This window comes from Parambassis ranga, chromosome 4, assembly GCF_900634625.1.
Source record: "Parambassis ranga chromosome 4, fParRan2.1, whole genome shotgun sequence".
In the NCBI taxonomy this organism is placed as follows: Eukaryota; Metazoa; Chordata; class Actinopteri; family Ambassidae; genus Parambassis; species Parambassis ranga.
Genome location: NC_041025.1, coordinates 21,180,559 through 21,197,352, shown reverse-complemented (window position 1 = coordinate 21,197,352; position 16,794 = coordinate 21,180,559). Strand labels below are relative to the sequence as shown.

The 16,794-nt window shown below is 43.0% G+C and overlaps 1 protein-coding gene across 3 annotated transcripts in view; it reads right to left on the bottom strand.

Moving 5' to 3' along the window:
- Positions 1-329: 329 nt before the first annotated feature.
- The window catches only part of atp11b (ATPase phospholipid transporting 11B), a 37,716-nt gene continuing 21,251 nt past the window's right edge, over positions 330-16,794 (bottom strand). For 2 of the 3 annotated variants that reach the window (XM_028404885.1, XM_028404886.1), the window contains 5 exons: positions 16,522-16,587; positions 16,111-16,214; positions 15,569-15,734; positions 8,243-8,525; positions 330-2,793 (listed from right to left, as the gene is read on the bottom strand). In XM_028404885.1, the coding sequence (XP_028260686.1) occupies positions 8,253-8,525; positions 15,569-15,734; positions 16,111-16,214; positions 16,522-16,587 (609 nt within the window). In that variant the 3' untranslated portion in view covers positions 330-2,793; positions 8,243-8,252. The remainder of the gene's footprint in view (positions 2,794-8,242; positions 8,526-15,568; positions 15,735-16,110; positions 16,215-16,521; positions 16,588-16,794) is intronic. The other variant, XM_028404887.1, reaches the window with a different exon arrangement.

Here is a 16,794-nt window from a genome sequence, read left to right as displayed (position 1 = left end):
ATCAGATCTGCACTGCAGGTGCTTTCTGTCTTCTTGCCTTTGGCCAGGAAGGACTCGTGATCCGCCATCTGCTCTGAAATATCAGCACAGTCACAGACTGACGCCACTGAGGTCAGTGATGGTCCGGTAATGATGATGATATAAGAGCTTGATATGTATGAATATTGATAAATATTAATGTCAGTCAACCAGCTGTATTGTAAGTTCAGTATGCACAGCAGCACCTCATTGAACAGGTTCACTGTTTTCTCTAACCCCCTCCTACTAAAACATCCTTAAACTTAATGAAGGAAAATCAAAAGATAATTTTTATAAAAACAGACGGCATCATTTGTCTGAATCAGGCTGATATTTTATTTTTACACAGGAAGGTGCTCCTCTTTTACTAAGGTTCTGAGCTGATTGATAAGTCTGTGTCCAAATTTAAAGAAATGAGTTATACAGCTCTCATTAAATGAACATGCAGTTCAGCTCTTTGAGTGATTATACAGGAAGTTTAGAGTCGATAACCTGTGTGGTGTTTCTGCTTTGAGTCACTAGGAAACAAAACAAACTGCTGATAGTCTTTGACAGCTAGCAGGTAGAGGTTAACATGTTGGTGGACAACTTTGCTTTTTAAGCACAATACGAGCATAGAAACACCAAAAAATATGTTTATGAACTTAATGCTACTGAGTCACCTACAACTCAAAAACTACCAGAGCCCCCTCACTATGAAGGTCCACATGAGCTCTATCTATTACCTGAAACCATAAAACTGATTAACTTCAAACTGCAGAGTTAGCTGTAGACTCATCCTAAAGTCTTATCAATCAGCTCTCCTAAGAACAGTACTCCTCGTACTGTTTTAAGACAGTTACACTTGTTACAAACTTGGGCTCAGTGTGCGCTGCATTTCTTCACTCTTGCATGTAACGGGCCTCCTCCTACATTTCCCATCATACAAACTTTGCTCCAAGTTTCTAACAAGTTTTAACTCTTTGACAGATGAAAGATAGTTCGTGTGCAAAATCAAAATGCTCCTTTAAAACAGCATCAACTCGTATTTTCCTTCATCCAGACAGAGATCAGATGTAAAGTAAATGTTTGAATAGCAGATACTATGAGGTCAGCTGGTTTTTTTGAAAAAAGGTCTTTTCCTGCATTAATGTGTCCTAAAAGAGCGAAACGTGTGATCATTTGGAAGCATCGCCTTTTTTTACAACAACGTGGCGGCATACTAACATCCTGTTTTACTGATATGTAAAGAAGACAGGAAAAAAATAAAAACTACTGCAACAATAATAAATAGATACTGCCACACTCCACAGCTGCGTGAACAGAAACGTATCGTACAGAGAATGAACAGTAACTCCCAAGCTGCCGAGGAGCAAAGAACAAAACAAAACAAACATCTTTAACCTCCGACTGAACGCTCCCTGTGTGAGCTGAGGCTCGTGTCAAGTTTAAAACGGTTGTCTTTAGGAGTTCCTACATTAACCTTCTTAAAATCAGAACCAGAGAAATCTGACCTTTGACCTGCAGGCAGCCACAGAAACAAACACACACGCACGTCAACAGCAGGTGGATGGAAACACACGCATGTAACAACAAAAAGATGAATCAGATGAATGTAATGATGACAGGTGATGATTTACGTGTGACTCTGATATGTGCAAACGCTCTGCTTTTTCTTCTTCTCTCTGCTGAAATATATTCATCTGAACAATGAGACATTCTGCCGTCTGGTTCGACATGCGTCAGCCACGATTCGGGGGAAACATCCGGGCACTGATCAGATCCTCAGGTATTTCCTGATCACGTCTGTCCTTAATGCCGGGACGCTCCACCTCGTCTGGCTGACTGAAAAAAGGCATTCGAGGGTAACGAGTACAAAGTACCAGGTTCTATTTGCAGCACCTTTCTATAATATATCTCTTCAAAATGTATGGCTTTTAAAACATCCGGCCTCTTGGAGGAGCGACGCACGGGGGGGGGCGGGGGGACAAGAGGCCTGACAAGAAAGCAGCATGAACAATAAGTCTTCTTAACAACATACAATCAGGCACAAAAATAAACACTTTTTTTCTCTTTAAACTCCAGTCTGGATCCTTTGGTACCACGGTAGAGATGATCAGAGTGATAAGAGTTGCTCTGGATGCTACAGGACTGAGGGCAGGTTAGCTTTTCCCGCTTCAGTCCAAATAAAAGATGAAGGTTTATCGGTGTGATGACGGCTCGGAGACGGCCACGCTGAGGGAGGTTTGTGTGTAGCTTGTTTAAGGAAGATGAAGCTGAGAAGTCTTAATGCACTTCGCGGAGCTTCTGACTGGGATGATACTGCTGTGATGTCGGTCAAAAAAGTCCAGACCAGCAGGCTCTGGTCCCTCTGTGAAACTCATGTTTTTTATGTCGTATGTTTTTAGGATCTGATCTGAAAAGCTCCATGAAAGTCTGAGCTGATGAGCCACAGCTTTCAGATCATTCTTCACCACACATTCCTTCGATGCTGAATGTTCCATCTGAAGACTCTCTCAGCGTTTACAGGGCCAGGATGCAGCAGGGTCCTTTTCATTCATCTTCCTGTTTGTGACTGTTGCATCCAGCTGAGAGTTCGAACTGAAATACATTTATAAATGGTGGCAGGAGGGTGGGTGGGGGGGGGGGTGTGATGATGACTCAAAGTGGAGTGGGAGTGCTCCCTCAGTGCTGTGTGTTACAGTCCCTGGGAGTCAGCAGTGGGTGGCCTCGATGGGCGACAGCGTCAGGATGCTGCGATCGTTGGAGTAGAAGTTCTCTGTGTCGCTCCAAGACCTGAAAACAGGCAGCAGTGACTGAGGGTTAGCAGGCCGACGCATTGTGTGTGTTTGTGTTTGAGTAGACTGATGCTCTGTGTGTGTGTGTGTGTGTGTGTATTGTTGGAAAACAGTGTGACTGAGCTGTCACGTCTTTGAGATGAAGAATGGATTAATCAGGAGAGTGAGGGATGGATGAGTGAAGGGTTAGTAATGGGTGTGATGGTGTTAGTGATGAGTATCTGAAGTCTCTCCTCGTTAGCTTCAAGTCTACTTTCATATAATTAAAAAAAACTCTGAAAGGGCCCCACAGAAATATGCCATTGTTTTTCAAAAGCTTGTTTTTTTCAAAAGCTGGAAAACATTTCCTACTCCACTAGTCTTTTGGCATTATGAAAAAGCAGGTTCAGAGTGTCACTAGGACCACACACAGAACTGAGGGCGACTAAAGGGAAGCAGGTGTAGCTCTGATCAATGGCCTACTGTTATCAAGCTAAAGAAAACAGCAGCAACAGCAGCAGTTCCTCCAAGGGCCACTTGAGGGTGGGCTCCGAAAAAGACACATTTTTGTTGAATGTGGAGCCAATGGGCTCACAGACATTTCTACCAAAGATTTCTGGGTATGTTGACATCTAATCAAAGCCAAGCAGAGCGCCCACAGACCCCGACAGATGCAAACAAAAAGTATAAGTGTACACAGCTGAGAGCTGGAGCCGCCACGCTACGCTTCAAAACCGCCCTTCAGAAAACCTACAGGTGATGTCACAGAAGGTGTCTTCATGATTAATGCCTCTAAATAGGTTACAGATGTCGATCTGTCTATAGTTTGAACAGTTGAAGTGAGACTTGAGCTACTCATGGATATGAATCAACACATAAAAGTGGAAAAAGTATGATGAAGAAGCACCAGCAGCAGCATTCTGGCCTCATTTATTCACCAACATAACGATTAGTGTTTAATGTTCTGCATGTAAAAATAAACCACCTGTTTAACTCTTTAAATGTATCTTAGTATGTCCTATAAAAATAGTTCTAACTGTTCTCCAAAACACTGAACTGTATATATATTTATCTTTAGTATAAAATGCTAGAATTCTACAATATTTAGCTTAAACTGGATCCTTTGTCTGAACAGCTACTGTTTTTGCTGACAAGTAAATCATAAAAGTCACAGCTTGCAACTGTCTGAATCCACTAAAACTGGCCTCCACTGAGCTGACACACGTCAACGTTGAACCCGAGCTGTTGATCAGAGATCGGGTTCAAACGGTACCCTCCCCGACCCACCCCCCCCCCACCCCCCACCCTGGCTGATCGTCACATGACTGCAGAAGCGAAGCCTGGAATGTGTCGGCAGTTTTGGAAATCTAAAAATATGACAAGAGGAGACTTGAAGACTTGTTGACTTTAGTCATTTCTGCACCTTTTTAATTGGCACTTATTTCTAAATGTCAGCCGCTCTGAATAATCCTGATGACCTTTAAATCTAACACAGCGCGCTCTCAGATGAAGACAACCGTTTTAAGACCTGGTAAACAGAAAAACAGGGCCACCCAGGGACTTTAAATAGACTCATGACTCAAATGGTGGTTTGTCTGGAGGCGCTCTCACGTGCTACATCACTGGCTCGGCCGTCTAACCGTGGCCGGGGTCAAACTAAAACATCTCGCCGCTAAAACCCGCTCCCCCGGGTTACGATGGACTGAGAGCACTTTTTTTTTTTTTGGAACGAGCCGATGGGAACATGAACCCAAGAAAAGAACAGAACAGGCAGGTTTCTGACAAGATCAAGCTCACAGGGGACATTAACAGCACATGAATAATTAATCTGGAAGGTCGAACAGCATTATGCAGATTTCAGACACACAAGGACAAAGACACTGAGGACAGAAAGAGACAAGTGCAAGAGGAGGAGGAGGAAGAGGAGGGCATGATACATACAGGTTAACATTGTATACAAAATACTAAAGGCAACTGCAGCCCCCATGCAACAAGACAGAGTTTGGGCATTCTTCTTTTACAGCCTCTTCTACCATGGCAGAGTAGAGCTCCTGTAGTAAAAAGGTAAACCCCACCCGCCTGGAACGACCCCGGCTATAAAACAAGCATGCCCACAAAACATTGGCCTCTTCTCAGAAGCACATATAAGGCTTCAGGATCCAGTAGAAAAAGATTAGTAGATACAGAAAGTAGCAGAAAAAAAGACTCTCTGAGACTACACTTCCCAGCAGCCACTCTGGTTAAGGGTGGAGAAGGAGCAAGACAGCAGCTGAATCTACATCCATGTTTTCTTCATTATAACGCATTAAGATAGAATATTTAAACAGATTTAAAGGACCAGTGTGTAGGATTTAGTGACATCTTGTGGCGACCGTGCAGATTGCAACGAGCAGAATACCCAACCATGAGAAAGACCCTGTATTCTTAGCATGCATGCCAGAGCACGTAGGATAGCTGCAATTCACCTAGAGGGCAACAGTGAGACAGTCTAAGAGCAAAGGCCAAAACTAGAGATTAAAAAACAGGCTTTATCTGACTAATGACAAATACAATCTAATAAAAATCTGGTCAGTTAAGATAGTATATCCAAGTATATCCAATCAAAATAAAGAATGCTGAGAATACAGAAAGATTCAGCAACAAGTGAAAACCTGTAAAACCCTATGAACTTTAACTTTTCAGGGCTGTTGTTCCAGAGGATCCAGTCTTGCAAACACCCCCTCTGAAGGGGGATGTTCAGTGAGTGAGTTCTTGTAGTTCTAGGGTAATTCTGGCTATTTTCACTGTTTGATCATCTAAATTTTTCTGGTTTTGGGTTGTTTGAATAGCTGACTATACCAAAAACCCAACAATTCATAGGTATGTGTGTATTTACATGAATTAAATCATACTTGTGAACACTTGCATTCCCTTTTTATGGCAACAGCTCCTAAATTCTACACACTGCACCTTCAAAGAAGTTTCCCATTAAAATAATCTTAGATTTCTGAAAAGATGAATGTCAGTTTATCGAAGCATCAAACCCATCTGCAGGAGTATTTTTGCTTTTTAAGAAGTGTTTTTGCAAAGACTAATAGTGCAGCCTCACTTTTTTCCCCCTCACGTCGGAGGTTTTTCTAACATTTGCTTGACATTTGAATGAAGACTCAGCTGCCTGGATGTGACAACTACGCACACACATCTATCTTGTTTATAATGAAAAACATCTCTGACTCCTGACATCCGTGTCTGTTCTGGCTGTTGTCGCCTCAAGCCACAATTCAGCTGTGGCCGGCCAGCGTTCGGCACTGAAACAACAGCAACAACAACAACAGGCCAACTACAGTCGAGCTTCCAGTAAATATCAGATAAAATACTTTATGTATTATAGACGCTGTAAATACGCTTGCTATATGTCCCTTCCAGTCAATAAGCATAGTATACGGGAATGGGTGAATATAGTCCCTTTTCCCCTATGGCAGTATCCTAGCATTAAGGCCAAATGTGGGCTGAGTCACACTCCTCGTTCAGTCGCTCTTAAGTAGTCTCCTGCTTTATATCTGCAAATCCAAACGGGGGGGGCGGGGGGAGGAAGAGGAGGGACGATCAAGGGTATGTCGGGAAACAGGAGGAGGAGGGGAGGAAGGATTAGCTTCAGATCCATCCCTGTGTTCTTTCTATTTACAGTACGAAGCATTCTATGTTCTGTATGTTGACTGTTTGTGTTTATCCTTTGCGGAGTACAAATTGGCCTCTCTCTGCTCACTTGGAAGAATCCAATTGGCTGCTTTGCTCCAAGGTCAGAAAACAAATCAATGATTCCCGCAGGAAGAAATTCATCTTAATTGAATCATGCGTTTAGTGGCAATTTCCACCCTGCAGCAGAAGGCTTTTGTTTCTTTGAGGGAAATGACCCTGACAGCAACTGAAGCAGATTATTTCATGGAGGACAACGCACTCACAACTGTCTGAGAACTAAGGAAGGGACAAGTACAGTCTTTCTACTGGCTGGAGGAAAAGGCCCGAAGGATTATCAAGACACCAACGATGTAAATTAATAATCAAATTAAGTTGTAGAGACATACCCTATGAAAACGCTCATTAGACTAATTTTCCAAATGGACTGCCTGTGATGACACCGACCTCTACTTAACCAGAGTCCAGAGGGGCTGAAGGGAGGGTGGGGAAGAACGATGCATCTCTTAGTTGCCCTGCATGCTGTCATTACCTTCACGAACACACACACATACAGCTTTGAACGAACAAACATGCCTACTCCACCCAAACGTGCTGCAAATGACTCGCGCACAAACAACAAGAATGCTACATCTTCATTACTGATCGAATCAATACTGAGTGTCCCAAGCTGTTTTGAGGAGTATTGATCACTCAGCAGAAAGGGCTGATCGGGTCAATTAATCAATGACCCCACAGAGTCACTGGGATCCAGGTAAAAAAGACACACAATAACTCTGAAACTGCAGACAGGGCAGACCAGCAAACTGTAAAGTCAGCTCACTGGGTCCTTAAAGCTGCAGAGTCCAAAAACCTTTTAGAGGGAAAAAAATAAACTGTTGATGGTTTGTCTTTTATCACAAAGTGGGCCTGCAGCATCAAACAAAGTCCAATCTGCATCGGCTAAGAGCTCAGTACACTGACATCATGTTTCTCCATTTCTAAGCACCGATGGCCTCATATTTCAGGTCCAGCTTGCTGCCATTTAGGACATTTAAGGGGCCACCAAGAATGCAGAATTGTCAAATGCAGCTTGACAGCTAAAAAGTGCTTCCACAGCTCTTCAATAACAGTGTGCACATTCTCAGCACACATTTGGAGTCTGAATCACTTATGATTTAACCAGATAATCTCTGACCCCCTTCCCCCAATGGTGAACAGACAAGAGTTAACAAGTAATGAAGCAGTGTCATCTGATAAAGTGCATTAAAGATCAGACAGTTTCACCTGGAAACTGGCTGATCATAGTAACTCCCACCTGGACACCAAGCTTTGATTTTATAGGGAGTATTATAGTAGTAGGGGAAACAGGCAGGACAGACAGAACGCATATGATTAGGACACAGACACATGAGCTTATAGACAGACGCACCCTATGTATGGGCTACAAGACATAGTGTAGTAGTGAGACCTGCTTGATGCGTGTATATCGCAGGCAATATCCATCATGGATCTCCTGTAGCCCTGGATTCTCCCTGGTTAGACGGCCAAACCTCCACACCTGCATGCTATGTAGAAGACATGGCCTCCACATTCTCTCTAGTCCAGGTTTTGGTTACTCAGAATAGTCAGACCCCCGACTGTTCCACACACAGACTCAGATGGAAACAGTCTGTGACGGCTTGATCCACATCTTCAGCCTCTAACTCCTCCTTTGGCTCCAGTACCAAAGTCTTGCTAAGCTGCCCAGCAACACCAGTAACACCAAACCCAGCTTCCCCGTGTTCAAACCAATCTGAACGAGACGGACTTACAGTAGAGTCGTCATGGGCTGTAACAGTCCTGACTGCAGCCCAGATTTTTGACACCAAGAGATGGTGGGGTTTCGTCAGGATTCATAATGATTGTTTCTTGTTGTCGCTGCCCTCCCCACCTGTTGCTGCGGCTGGATGCATGGCAATTGTTAGCGCTGGCCTTGCACTGTCCGGTCATTTGCTCCAGGAGGCGGGCCAGGCGGGAACAGCCGCTCTGCCCATGTTGGTAGCAGCACATGGACTCCACACAGCTGAGGGTCTGCGTCTGGGAGGCTGATAGAGACTGGAGGAAGGCGTGGAAAAAGAAGTGAGTGGAGAAAGAGAACAAAAGAGAAGCAATTAGAACCAACACCACACAGGCTGACTGTCATGATGATAAGGGGGCAACTGGAGGATGACACATTGCATGCTGTTACAGCAACCATGAAGTACAGGGAACACATTCAAATTGAACTGAAAATAAATACATCAAACTTTGTAAGCAACATAATCTTTAAGAAAACAGAAACACTCAAAGTGTTAAATGTGCTGCAGTATATGTAACTCAAACAGCGTCAGTTACCCTCCTGAAGAGCTTCAGGTTCCTTTGCAATAATAGATAAGCATCTCACACCAGACAGCAAATTCACAACACCCGGGGATACTAAAGAGAATATATAACCTCCCCTATGCTCATTTTACGTTATAACCTCTGGATTTCATTGCAGTGGGTCAGGATTAACTGGAGTTCTTATACCATCTTAGAGTGAGTCTTCAAGGCAGGATGAGTCCTCTCTCTGTTGTAAGGCATGTAAGGCTTAGCTCAGTTCTCTCGGCCGGGGCTGTCATATCTGTGATGGATCACTCAGCATCCAATCCACATCCTTCAGCATAAACTAACCATGAGCCAAGGCCGGCTCATCAGATTGTCAGGCAGTCAGAGAAGCCAAGCCGCTTTTCCAAGCTTTTCCTTTACCACATTGCCCTTTTAGGAGGGCATGTTAAAAGTGCTGTCTAAAATTAAATTAAATAAATCATTCCTTTTTTTAAAATACATTTTAAATATATTATACATAGTGAGCATTATTCTTATATTAAGCACAGTTTTAGAAAGATGAATTTAATCACAGAGGCGATTTGTCTTTGTTATGATCTGCGCAGAGATTATAAATTATATGAAAGGAGTGCGGTCCCTTCAGGCAGACACTGAAACCTGTAACTGAGCATATAGCTAATGTTGCGGCTAACTGGTCCGGCCTGCTTCTGTCCTGCAAGTTTCATCTGAATATCTGTATTATTGTAGAGGCACATCACTGTCTAAACTTTAATGCTGGAAGCAGATGTCAGATTTTTCAGGGAGTATTGGTGCATTGGCAGATAAAACTGAATGAAGCGGCTGCCTAGAAACCTGTGGGATCAGGTGGCTGCGATGACCTGAGTCAGCACCTGAGAGACTGCGTGTGAGGGAGGGGACCAAACGAAGATGAGGGAGACAAAGAGGAAGCAGAGACACAAGAGCGGTGTGAGGTTACACTCACACAGTTTGCATCGTGTGCTCTCCTATTTGTGCAGCGAAATAACAGATTAACCAGAGACTTGTTTTAGCAGTAGCAGCCGAGATTAAACATTACCAGGGCAGGTAGCAACAATCCCTTTAGTTTTCTTACAGCTCCATGTATTCCACAGAGCTCTGCCTTATGCTGCTGCTGTTGTTTCTCTGCAGCAGAAACTGGAGACACAGTTGGCATAAAACCAAACTTCCGCTTCTTGGCTGGCAACAGCAAAACACAGATTGACTGAATGCTGAAGTCATTCTGGCAACGTCATGTGCTCTGAGCCTGACAAATGCATCCTTTGAAGCTCTGGCTCGATCATAACTATTTGCTTTTAGTCTTAAACACATGTATCTGTGTCGCTATAACACACAAGACTCAATTCTTCCACCACAGTTAAGGGACAAAAAAAAAGACTTATTCCAAACACACTTAAGAGTCCAAACCACTGAAAAAGAAGCCAAGCCACAGCTGTAGCTATGGACTGTAATGTATCCTAGACTTCCATGTTACTATGACCATATGCCTGATAAACACAGGTCCTTTATTAACTCTAAGATTTAACTTGCTCAAGCCAAAGAGCCACGACATCAACCGCAGGAGGAGATATCCGTCCCTGCAGGGCCTGTAAATCTGAAGTCTTGGAGACGTTGCAAGCGATCAGGCCATTTCAGCACTGCACTGTTTCCGAACGACACACTGCTGCCGTTACTTTGAGTCCTAAAGATCCGGCAGCCGCAACATGATGTCTGCAGTTAAACCAGGCCAAACGGTGTGATTAATAGTTCTCTTGTAAACGCCAGCAGAGGAAGGAGTAACCATAAAGACGACCAAGGCCTCAGTGACATTTATATAGGACACATCATCCTCTGCCTCCCTGCATTAGTTATGGAGTTTAAGTTTGTGCGCCTTCCTTTTTTATTTTAAGGTTTCAGCTGGATTACATACTGAGATCTAATCTGCAATGTAATAATCCTCTGTTTTTCTTTCAGTGTGATATACTGCAGTTGCTTACAAAAAACATGGTGTATGTAAATAAATAAATAATAATAAAAACAACACAGACAACATTTCTTACTGGCAATCGTATGTGGATAGCAGATGGTTGAATGACAACATAGCAAAGACAATGAGGTCAGCATGCCAACAGCATTCTCTCTCTCTCTCTCTCTCTGTCTAAACTCTGAGCTCATACCAGATCAATAACAGTAAGGGGTGAATTGAGACCAGGTTAGGGAGAGGATGGAGACAGTCATGGTTGGGTAAGGGAGGACACAGACCAGTCACATCTGGGCAAGGAAATGATGGGGTTATTCACCCAAGGGTGGGGTAGGAATGGAGTTAACCGTGATTGGGTGAGAGAGAATGAGGTCATTCATATAAAAAAATGACAGACTGACAGAAAGACATACAGGTATTTTTTACATGTGAAATAAAAGGGCAGCTGTGACAGACAGCCATGGGGGTAATGATCGGCGGTGCGGGTAGTTGTGACCAAACACAAGGGCTTGTGCAGTTGTGCAACTGTGAGGGGGGTGCACAGGGTTGGCTGGTCCTCAAGGTGAGGCCATAATGCCAAGGCAGTGACAGCACGAGAGGGGGACAATGGGAGTGAAGTACACGTAATGGTAACTACCTAGGGGAGCATGGGTCTGGGCCGGGGGCAGCAGGGGGAGGATAAGCAGCTAGCAGGTGCCAATTGTCCTCCCCTGGGCTCCGCTGGGCTTTAACAGGGTCATATTCTGGGCCGACTGAACCCTCACCCTCTTCCATCTGAAGGACACAAGATGCTTACAGTGAGCCCTGCTGGCTGGTCAAGCAGCTCATCCATCAGTCAACCAGGTGGACTGCTGGGAGGCCAGGAACAGACATAGCAACATGACCAATCACACTGCAAAGATGTCCATCTCAGCCATTTAGCATCATCGTGAACTGAATTAACCGTTTTTATGATTGGATCAGATTGCTGAAATCTAGCTTGAAAGATTGAAATTAGGATTATTGTGTTAATTTTCATGTGATAGACATTAGAAATAGTCTGATACATCAACATTTTCTTATGAATTAGAGTCGAGTGGATATGTTTTGCAGTGCTGCTTATTTACCAACTAGCACATTATTTAGTCAGTAAACAAGCTGTAATGAGGAAATTTCTGACCCTTACTTTACTACACATGTACAAATAATACACATCAAATCAATGCTAGCTAGTCACAAGTGAACTCATCAACAAGGCAGAGAGCACATTTCAAGCTTGAAAGGCAAATAAAAGCAGCAGCCTTCTGCATGTTGTGCATCCCCGGTCTTATTCCCCTGTTGCAGATCTAAATCACAATTAACTGGGACTGTGAGATGACTATGTTGCAAATCACTGGCTGAGAAGTGGTCTTTGAAAGGGGTTGATGAGGTCACTGGTGTAGGGCTTTCACTCCTCACAGAAGCAAAGACAAATGAACACGGTTGCTAGAAGGCCGGTTAGCTCAGAAATAGCTGTAAAAGTAGGCAACAAATGAGCACATAGAAGCTTCAGGCACACAAAAGATGTCCCGAGGGGGAGCGCAGATAAGAGCAAATCTATTAGCATTCAAACCAATTAACCTGTTGCTGAATCTATCAGAGCTACAGTGCTGGCAAACAATAGTAAACCCAGGAGAGCCCCGTGGGTGCTTTTGTGATTACCTCCATCTAATCTCATTAGGAAAAAAAAGATTCTGAGAGGGTACTGGAATTATTTCACCAGAACTAAATACACTGCATTATACAGCACATTAACATGAACACAGGCTCTGTGTTTGAACCCTGTAAAAGCAGCTGGTGTGGTTTAACCAATTCAACCAACAAATTACCTAAAAATGAGGCAGCAGGACCTCTTTTGCATAAAAAAAACCCCTCTGTGCCCTCACTTATGATCTGCCAATCAACAGTTTGCTGCTGTTCACTGAGTTTGTGAGACCTATATTGTCCATATAATTATACATTACATATTCAGATGCCAGTTTATTAGGGACACCAAGCTAAAACTATCATACTGTTTTAAAATGATGTCTGAGAGGTGAAACAGTATGACACAGAGTCATTTGAAGACACCCACTTCAGCAGGAGGTGTCTCCGACCACAAAGGTTTTTTTTTTTTTTTTTTACAAGTATGTATGTCAGTTTGTGCAAAGACTGTCAACACAACCGTGCACAAAACTTTCCAGCTGTGTAGTTCACACCAAAATCAAGGCCAAGATTACAGATGGGTGTCTGAGAAGTCAGCAGCATTACAGCTGGCCTCACAGTTCAACTCATTTTTTGTTGAAAACATGCTTCTAAATAGTTTTGTCAATCCAAACAAATGTAGCTGCAACTGCGGCCTACAAAATGATCATAAATGTGAACAGCATCATTTAAGGTTTGATAAAGACTGCGGTGGTTTTGGTGAGGTGCATAAACTGGCAACAATAAACAAATCATTTTTCTAATCATGACTGAGCCTCAAACCCATATAGATTTGCATGTGTTATTACTGTTAAGATAAAGATATGGAAGCAAAGTAACTATTAAAATGAGAAAATACAAAATTTGCAAAATGCAGACAGCTGTCTAAGATCAAGGAATTCAATCTGGTTGATCAATCTGGTTTTTCCTTCTATTATCACACTGGAGTTAGCATTTCCCTTGCAGGCTGTTCATAGTGATATCGTATATGACAGCACAAGACCTTGAAGTTGTCAGTCCACAACAACTGTAGCAGCACAGCTGCTCGTCATGCTTCTAACAGGACAGCATCATGCTGCTGTACACGATGGCCCAGACCAGCTCAAATGTCTGTCATGCAGTTGCAGTAGGTTTTCAGCCCAGGAGCTCAGGAGCTCAGCTGAAACCAAGCAGGTGGACCAACCCTGAGGTAACCAGTGTGAGGGCTTTCAGCTAGGCCCACATCGAGAGGATGACCATGCTAGATAGATAAAGGGTGGTTTGATGGGCTGCAGCATGCTGATTAAATGTGCCACTCAATCAAGTGAGTCTGACATTCTTTCACTCATTTATCCATATTTTCATGCAGTAGTGAGGGGGTTGGGGTGGGGTGGGGACAATGACAGTACCATGCTGTGACAGGCATTAGTGAGGAGGTCTCTATGGCTGCCTCTTGCTAAAATGAAGCACACGCATGCAGTGATTGAAATGCTTGATATCACATTCGTTTGCATGTTCTTCTTCTATAAACATGTTTATAGCCCGCCCCCTTTCCCAGGCACAGAGAATGCTGATTGGCTTGTCCGGGGCATGCAGTCACAGACGTGAAAAAAAAACGCCCCACTCCAATACTAACAGCACACAAGTGACTGTCAGTGTTAGAGAAAAGGCCTCAAATAAAGCTCGGACCTTGTAGTATTAACATACATAGACATAAACAGAAGTGCTTATTCCATGAAGCAATGTTTCTATTTCAGATTTGTAACACATTCTGATATAAAACATCATCAAACATACTTAATATTAGGTCTAAAATCTTAAAACCTCTATTAAAATGAGAAAAAAACCATAACAATTAGAAAAACAATACATGTTCATACCCACCACCAGCACAGGGAAACAGAACGAGCCAGAATTAATGACCAGCTATCTCCTGTATAGAAATATTGCCTCTGAATGAAGCACTCCTGAGATATTTGTTTTGTTTGAATTGATTTTTAGATTTAGCTTAAGCCCAGGGCTGAATCAGTCTCAGATCCTCTACCTAATTTTGCCCAGCTGGCTCTTGGCTCTGGACAAAGGCTGCAGAGCGATGAAGTCATCACCTATTGCCACACGGTTGGAATACATCTACGCCAGGAGAGTACAGACAAAGGACAGGAGGAAGAACACACAAAGGTTAGAAAGCCAGCTCTCTCTCTCACACACACACACACACACACACACACAGTCACACTCCTAGACTCGGCCACACACAGGAAGACAAAACAAGACAAAGATTAGAGCAGAAACTACAAACAGCACATAGGAGTGGAATAAGCAGGTCATTCTTTGAGAAACAACCAGAGGAAGGTTTGAATCTACAACATAAACAATCTCCAGCTGTAATTAATACGCTAACAGTGTGGGTCATCTGAGAGGTGACCAAACACTCTGCGTGTCTAAGTGGGTGATCTGTGAGCAGAGGGGGATCATGCGGTGTGTGTATGAACACCATGCTGGTCCTGTTAGGAGTGGGTTACTCATGACTACAGAGCCTGAAAATAATCAACTATTTTAACAGCGTGACATAGAACATTTTTTTCTTGGTCTACATTTTCTGCTTCTGTGACATTTGAGTTATTTTTCCTCCATCCAGACTTGTGTTACATTACATGAAATGTAATTTATATTTCTGTGATGGAAGTAGGAATATGTCAACATGTAATTGGTTTTCGTTTTGAGGTTTTGGGTCAGCCAGCATCTAAGGGGATCTGCAATAACGGATCCATCAGCGGTGAGTGAAACGGTTGTGAAAAAGCCAGTGCTATGTTGTTTATGGTTTGCTTATGTGCAGTCTCAGCTGTTCCCATTTCCATTTCTGAATAATAAATACAGACAAGCATAGATACAGGTTCTTTACATTCAACTTTGGTTTAAACTAGGGAAAAGAAGAAGAATACCGAGAACACAAATCTGAAAAGAATCTAACTAGTGTCACATAAATACAGTGCACACTGAACACAGGAAAATCATCTGGACATGTAAACTTTACACTGTAACTGGAAAAATCCTGACATCCTTCTATTTTTCACTTGTGTATCATGCTTCTTCACCAGCCCCAGCCCCAGGTTACCTGACTCTTCTGTGTGTTGGTGGGCTGCAGGTGTCTGTAGACAACTTTCTTCATCACATCAGGAAAGAGGCAGGTTATGACAATGATAATGATGGCGAACCAAGCCGAACCGCTTGACAGCAGCTGCACGAAGACGAAGTACATGTCCTGGGTGTGCAGGAAGGGCCTGGTGGAAGCGACACAATGGCTGGTTATGTAATGCAGAACACAATTATATGCTTCTCATTAGTTATGGAAACCATCTAAAAGTTGAATCTGAAACACAACGGTATAGGTGGGTGCCAGCTTGACTCATTTTGCCATGTTCACTGTAAATTCAGGTCTCACTGGCAGTTAGAGTTGTACTCTTAAAAATGTTTTATTATTTAATGACACCAGAGTTTAACAGCCCGTGCAGATGTCAGACTACAAATATCAGCTATGGTCCAATATTGTCAGGATGGCTCCCACAAGTCTGAGTGGACAAGGTAAAGTGGCATAAAAGATGAATCTGATCTGGAGCCTCAGAAAAAAAACAGATCTTTACAAGCAGCTGTTCTTACCAGATAATGCCTCCATAGAAGAGGGAGAAGATGAAATAGAAGGCGATTGAGCCCCATGTCACAAAATGGTTCATCCACGTCCAGAAATGTGTCTCCAGCGCAAGCTGTCACACACACACACACACAGAAGGGGGCATGCTAAATGGGAAGCACTTATACAGGAACTGGTAGTGCATCAATAATCTCTCTGTGCTGTAAAAAAGACCTTGACCCTGGGACAAATCATGTTCTGCAGCTAATGACTGATGACATCATCCTTCTCACAACATATTGTGTTTCATACTAAGACTGTGAAGCAGAAAGTATACACCAGGTTTGGCTTCAAAATGTCAGCCCACATTAAAACATGGTGACATTAAAAATATTAGGCTCAAATCTTGAGATACAAGTAGAACATTAGATTGTATTTACCTTTAATGTGACGGTGATGACCATAACCGTAAAGACTAGCGTTCCAAACGTCCAGTTTCCAAACATCTATAAAAACAGACACATCAGGGTTAATAGCAGCAGGCGTGTTGCACTGCAATTTGTCTTAACCTGACAGCTACTACTTAATGACCAGGGACAAGCAGAAGCTCCAACAGCCCGTGTTACTGATAATGTTGCCATAGTAACACCACTACTATTACTTACATAAAACTAAAAATGTTTGGAGTCAAGCTGGAAAAGGTGTGAACAAAA